This window comes from Bidens hawaiensis, unplaced genomic scaffold, assembly GCF_021521415.1.
Source record: "Bidens hawaiensis isolate Kalapana, Puna unplaced genomic scaffold, B.hawaiensis_p1.1 tig00012745_1, whole genome shotgun sequence".
NCBI lineage: Eukaryota > Viridiplantae > Streptophyta > Magnoliopsida > Asterales > Asteraceae > Bidens > Bidens hawaiensis.
In genome coordinates this window covers 113,297-120,450 of record NW_027492056.1, presented here as the reverse complement: position 1 = coordinate 120,450, position 7,154 = coordinate 113,297, and the positions used below count along the sequence as shown (strand labels likewise).

Below are 7,154 nucleotides of genomic sequence, written 5' to 3'. Positions count from 1 at the left end.
AAGAATTTCAATTTCGGGAAATTGTTGAAGCATTATAATGTGAATCATCGAATTGCTACTCCGTATCACCCGCAAACAAGTGGACAAGTTGAAGTGCCCAACCGACACATTAAAGAAATATTGTTGAAGACGGTACGGGTTGATAGGAAGGATTGATCGGTAAAGTTGGATGATGCATTATGGGTGTATCAAACCGCTTATAAAACACCCATAGGAACGACTCCTTATCGGTTGGTTTATGGGAGAGGATGTCATTTGCCTATGGAGTTGGCTCACCGGGCATTATGGGCCATTAAGAGTGTGAACATGGACTATAATGAAGCCGGTGGGTTAAGGAAGTTGAAGTTGGCGGAATTGGAAGAGATAAGGGATGAAGCTTATGAGTGTGCATCGGCATACAAGGATAAGTTCAAAAAGGTTCATGATGCCAAGTTGAGGAAGCGGGTTTTTGAAGAAGGGCAAAAAGTTTGGTTATATAATTCACGGCTTAAGCTTTTTCCCGGAAAATTGAAAAGCAAATGGATGGGCCCGTACGTAATAACAAGAGTGGGCAAGTTTGGTGATGTGGAAATTGAAGACTTGCACAATCAAGCAAGACAAACTGTGAACGGACACCGACTTAAACCATACTTGGAGGGTAAGGATATCAGCATGTGTTAAGTGGACAATGTAGGCTACCTGTTGCGGTCGCCTGAGGAAATAACCAATTAAACGGTCCAGGTTTGTTGTATAATTTAGTTTAGATTTTGAACAAATTTGTTTTTAAAAATTACCTTTCTCGTTTAGGAGGTTGTCCAAATCAAGTGTGGGGAATTCTTAGGAATCTCTTCACCGTGTTCATGACAACTCGGGTTTTTCATGGGGGGTAGGGTAATTTTTAGTTGTTGTTTTATAAATAATTTTATTTAGTTTTTCAAGAGTTTGGCTTTACTTAAATATATATATATATATATATATATAATATATATATATATATATATATATATATATATATATATATTTATATATTTCATCAGGTGCCACCGTAGCCACGGTGACCACCGTAAGCTACGGTGGACTTGATATTCTTACGCTGGCTTCTTTCTGTTACGGTAGGATAGTTACGTTAAGGAAGCTACCGTAACTTACGGTAGCCACCGTAAGCTACGGTGGACGCTGATTGCCGGATGGCAGATGCAGCAGCATATAAAATAAAATAAAATTTTTTTTTAATAAAATCCGAAAAATTTTCATCCACATAAAACCTATTTTCTTCTTTTTCCCATTCATTCATCATCTTCATCCATCCACCCCTCTCTACCAAACCCTAATCCCCAAATTCATAACTTCTCCAAATCTTAACCAAAATCAACGATTTTTGGGTCTAATTTGACTAGATTTTCGCAAGGAATAATATTCTTTGCTCGATTTTCATCAATATTAACTTTTTGGGGTTCGATTTTGGACGTTTTTGGTCTGAAAATTTTGAACATCAAGTGGGTTTTGCAAGTGACTAGTGATAAGTGTGATTAGAGTGTTTAATTCAGCCTAAAGGTATGTTTCTCTTCACTTGATTTCTACAAAATTCATTGGTTAAGATTATATGTTTGTACATTACTTACACATTGCTTGTTGAATGTGAAAAAGTTTGATATTAGTTTAAAATTATTCTATGGTTGTTAATAAGGTATGGAAAAGTATAGTTTGACAAAAGTTGAAAATGGAATATGTTCTATGTTTAAACGAAATGCTGTCAAAATTTTTTGAAAAATGGTTTATGACTTTCATATATTCACAACCGTAGAAACAAGCAAGTGTGGGAATGTATGTAGAGATGAATACTGATTTGGTTAATGTTTGTCATTGTTTAGATGGGACGTTCTGCTAAGGGTAAAGGAAAAGGGATTGCGGGTTCATCTAGCAACTCTGCCACCGAATAATCAAAAAAGCGGAGGTTAGAACAACAACAAGAACGGAAAGAAGATGTGCAATATGTTAAACCGGATTGGACTCATGGACCACTAACAGATCATGAATTGAGATGGCAACCAGAGTTGTTTCACGAGAAAATGAATACTTTAACAAAGAAGTACGACGCATTTATTTGTGAGAAAATGGTCCCGGAACGTGAGTTTGGTCCGTTTGATGTTTTTGATCGATTCAAGGCATTGGGTTGGGAAGCAGCCCTCAAGTATTATGGTCGAAACGAGAAGTATGTTTTCATCGATGAAATTGAAGAATGGATGGAAACTTTGAGATGTCCTTCATTTAATAAACCCTCGGGGATGAAGCTTATAGGAACTGTTAACAACATTGAGGTCACTATGTCATTTGAAACATTGAGGCAAATTGCACGATTTGACAGTAAGCCTCAAAACAACTACGTGTATCCAGATTTGAATGACTTGTATTATCAACCCGACAGGCATCCAACGTGGAGAAGTTGTTGAGGAAGCATTGTTTTTACCCGGCACTTATGATGGGAAGTTATTGAGGAAGAATTTAAAGATTGAGCCAAAGATGTTGCTCATCATTTGTTTACACAATGTCTTGCCAAGAAGAGGGGATATGCAAGAAGTTCAGTATCCCGATGTCCCGATTCTATACTCTTTGATGCATGGAGGACCACTTGTTTCATTTCGGTATCTAGTACTTAACAAATTTGGATAAGCCAGAATAATGTGAGTAGGAAGATTATTCCACATTGTCAGTTGAATACCGCGTTGTTGATGTGGTTTGGTGTTATTGGAGATAATGATATTGGAGTTGGGAATACCGAGCAACTGACAGGTACCATATGTTGAAAAGCGAGGGACATAAATGGAGGCATTGAAGGTTGATGCTCGACCTTTGCAACCGGACGAAGAAGATGAAAGTGAGAGTGATGATGAAGAGGGAGAGAGTGGAGAGGATGATTATGATGATGAATCGGGTGAGCGGGTTGCGATGGAAAGTGAAGGAGTAGATGGTAGTTCAAGTGCGCAAGGACGGGGACGGGGAAGTGCCTTACCATTTGATTATTCGAGGCAAACATTTGACTCAAATTGGGCACACCATGGCAGCATGCAGGATGTAATATTCAACACCGGGTCAGCACACTACTATAATTGGGCCGAGACAACTCAGACATTGTTTGATCACCAAACATTCATGGGCGCTAGCATGGAGCGCGCTCAAAAGAAAATGTATGATCGCCAAGAAGCGTGGAACCGGACCCACGCTTATGCTGTAAGGCCCCGAACCCCGGGAGCCCCACAGTTGGTATTCATACAAAATACTTATTAAAATAATTAAAACTTGAAAAAGGTTTCTTCCATTAAAACAAATATCACAGAGTGTAAATTCAACGGAAAACATAAATAGTGAAGTAAGTTCCCTAAAACCCGAGAATTTTGCCCCAAAACCAATTTTAAATATAATTCATAAAACCATTTAAAATAAAATTGTTCAAATTACATTCTTCTATCCACGTATGCCCTTCACCATCCAAGTAGCTTCGTGCACGTCCAAGCGATATGACATCCTCTTCCTAACCTGAAACTCACACTAACATGCACACAAAGTCAGCTTGAGCTAAGTGAGTTCAAGTTTTAAGTAAATAATATCAGTAGTAACAATTATGATAGTCATACCAAAGGTTTAAAAATAAAAGAGTGCATCCATTAAATCATCATTACCGAAAACTAAACATTCTCATACATACATATACAAAATGTATATATAAACATCCTTTCAAGTACATCCCTATATATATAACAATATATATATATATATATATATATATATATATATATATATATATATATATAACATCCAAGTATAACATCAGGGTCGAGCAAACGTACAACCCAAACACGTAACTTCAACGCATGCAAACACAAAGTAGGCATACGCAACATCAGTAGTCGAAACGACTACAACATCGCCAAATATAGTCCAAGCAATAATGTGTATATATATATATATATTTAACATCCCAAGGCCTACCATATACTAGCAAGCATATATAAAATCGTTTAAAACATTTCATCATTTAAGAAAACACTTAGGTGTGCATGTTAGCCCAAAATTTAAAAAGAGTTAAAAAGGGGGCATCATGAACTCACATGAAATCAATCGAACACCTGCAACGAGCTAGGAAATCCCTAAGTACACAATCACAAGCAAGGGCCTGTAAATTATACACAGCGCGTTACTAAACTAGACCGTAAGAACACTCTTACCTAATGGGCCGTTCAAGCCCAACACTTTGGCCCAAGGACCAACAACTTGGCCCAAGGCCCCACACTTGGCCCAAGGCCCAACAACTTGGCCCAAGGCCCAACACTTACCCAATTACTTTACCTCAGCCCCTAAAACCTTTCAACTAACCAAATCCACCGGTTAAGCCTAAAACGAATTTATCGATTAATAACGAGTAAAACATGCAGATTTTAGCATGCGAAGATGCATTTAATGACATAGGATAACACTTGAAATAAATTATTAAATTTTTTCCAGACTTTAATAAATGTCTTAGGTTTATAAAAATATTTTAATTATATTTTTCTATTGGACAAAAAAATTATAAAAATTCCTCCAATACAGCAAGGTACGTGCAGCTATTTCAGTGCGCAACAAAATGGTTTTATTTTTTTAAAATTCATTACCAAACCAAATTAAACAATTCTAATTGGGTTTGGTTCCTAACTCAAAATACTAACTTCCAGAATTGGAACCAACCAATTTGGACCTGTCGAAAAAAGATTATGATGTCGGGAAGACAGATCAGAATCCGTCATCCCGCGTCAGCTTTGACACTCGATTTTATAAATTCATAAAAACCATTCAAATCTCGTCCAAAAATTACGTATTATACCTTTATGGAAACTAGACTCAATTTAGAACATCATGGAATCAAGAATAGATCAAAAACAAAGGATTATCATCGCGTTACAGACCCTACAATAAACGTATACGAATCTGTCAGCAAACTGTTATCATCAAAACTCAACCTTAACGACCAATAAGCGTGTTAATATGATCAATTAAGGTGTAAAAGACATGGGGAATCATAAAACCGACCTTGAATTGAAGTTTTCACGGCGGAAACTTGGATGGGCAGAAGAAAAACGAGCAGGGGGGGTCTTGAGGTCCGATCGGCTGCTAGAAAGGGTTAGGAGTTAGGGTTTATTTGTTTTATGATATAAATAAAATAGTTACATCCAACTCCCTCCAAATTGAAGTGTAAGGCAAAATACAAGGAAAAGTTAAGTTCTTTAACATACCGGGATGACGTAAAGGCTTCCGAGAAACGTCGGTTAAGTCCCCAGAGTTATACATACTTTACACGCGCTAAATCATTAAACCGGAAGTTTGAGGGGTGTTACATATGCTGAACAAAGAGAAATCAACCATCGATATGAGGATGACCGTCAGAGACAAATGCACGCCGCATGGCATTCGGGGCAACCGGTGGTGGTTGACCCACCGATCGTTGACTACACCACATTGCCACCATACGACAGTACAGTGAATTATCCCATGCCACCGTTGCATCATTCAGAATGGGTTGGATCCAAGACAAACTCAAGGTTTAGGACAAGCTCAAGGGGAAGGTCAAGCTGGTGGAGAGGATCAGGCGGCGTTTGGTTTTGGCGAATTCACGGACGTGATGATGTCCATTTTTGGACCACCTCAACCACGTTACTATTGAGCTGCGTCGGCAGCAAATCAGGTGTTCCCTTGTACATTTTTGTATCTTATTTTTTCTGTTTATGTTTGGGTTTTGGGAGGTTGGGTGGAGTAATGACAAGTTCGAATTAAGGGTCGTGCTCGTGGTGGTTTTTTGTTATCCTAAATACCCTACATTGAGGACAATGTATCTCAAGTGTGGGAATGAGGGATGAAAATTCAAAAAAAAAAAGAAAAGATGAATTTTTTTTTTAAAAAAGTAATAATAATAATAAAGAAAATATAAAAAATTTGAAAAAAAAACACCGAAAAAGTGGTAAGATTGTCGGGGCAATGTTTTGATCCCCTTTCATGGTCTCCCAAAAAAAAATCAAGTTTGCTTAGCTATGTTAAAAGTGTGGTCGAGTAGTATTCTAGGCAAGGTTAGCATGTTTTCGGTTTATCCAATCACATAACATGCCACAGTCACTTGGGTATTGGGAAAACGAAGAGCGGTGACGGAATGGTTATTCTCCGTTAGAACTTGTGCCATCAATTCACTTTTGTTGATACATGTTTTGTACGTCTCAGTCTTTATCAGGGCATTAATGTAATAAGTCTAATGTATAGGGGTCTTAATGTAAATATGGCTAAATGGGCCATTCCCTCTAATGTATGTTTCATTCGTTACCCCGTAACGAATGTAACACATTCCTCTAATTGTAAGCTTATTCGTTAACCTAGATTAACGAATGAGATAACAAATGAGGGCCATTCGCTATCATTTAAAGTATAATGAATAAGTATGTTTATTCGTTACAGTATTTGTAACGAATGACACATTCGTTAAGTGTTAACTTAACGAATGTGGTCATCCCCTATAAATACCCTGTAACTTATCATTAATGTAATAGTTCTGATATTTTGCCATTTCTCTCTCGTTACTCTGCCGAATTGTTTACTCAACATACACACTACACACACATAACGTATGCAAGCCTAATCGTATAAGAATCAACATGTGTGTCGTTGTTATCAAGATCTAGATCCGTTTACAAGCTCTTTCAAGTGGTATCAGAGCCTAGGGATCTGATCTATGATACAATTCGTTGATATAGGTGATATAAGCGCATTCAATTGATGCATTTCATGATGAATTGATTGAGTTGTTAAGGTAATTGGAAATTTGAGAAACATAGTCTGTTTAAACAAGAATTGAACTTGTTTGTTATGAATTTGTGAGTTCGGACTAGGTTAGTGAGGTTCGGATTTGGTTTAAGCTTAGTTTGATCTAAGTTTTAGGTGATTTCGGTGTGATTCAAACGAGTTTGAAGTTTGAAATTGAAAGTTTGAACTGTTGAAGATTCATTCGTTAAGATGAAGACTCATTCGTTAGGTTGAAGACTGATTCGTTAAAGTATAGAATTTGCCTATTCACTAAACCCTAACGGTTCATTCGTTACAATTTCAATCTCATTCGTTAAATCGCTATAATCCTATTCGCTAAAGCTCTTTCGTTAAGC

At 37.3% G+C, this 7,154-nt stretch overlaps 1 protein-coding gene across 1 annotated transcript; it reads left to right on the top strand.

Moving 5' to 3' along the window:
* The first annotated feature begins 261 nt into the window (after positions 1 to 261).
* On the top strand, positions 262 to 1,919 carry LOC143542053 (uncharacterized). The gene is made up of 3 exons (XM_077034727.1): positions 262 to 637; positions 1,667 to 1,731; positions 1,851 to 1,919. The coding sequence occupies exons 1-3, from the start codon at positions 262 to 264 to the stop codon at positions 1,917 to 1,919; spliced, it is 510 nt and encodes a 169-aa protein (XP_076890842.1).
* Positions 1,920 to 7,154: the final 5,235 nt, after the last annotated feature.

Coding starts and splice junctions, on each gene's coding strand:
- LOC143542053 (XM_077034727.1), top strand. CDS start 262: ATGGAGTTGGCTCACCGGGCATTATGGGCCATTAAGAGTGTGAACATG. Junction 638..1,666: donor ACTTAAACCATACTTGGAGG/GTAAGGATATCA, acceptor GTTGTTAATAAG/GTATGGAAAAGTATAGTTTG. Junction 1,732..1,850: donor CTATGTTTAAACGAAATGCT/GTCAAAATTTTT, acceptor GTCATTGTTTAG/ATGGGACGTTCTGCTAAGGG.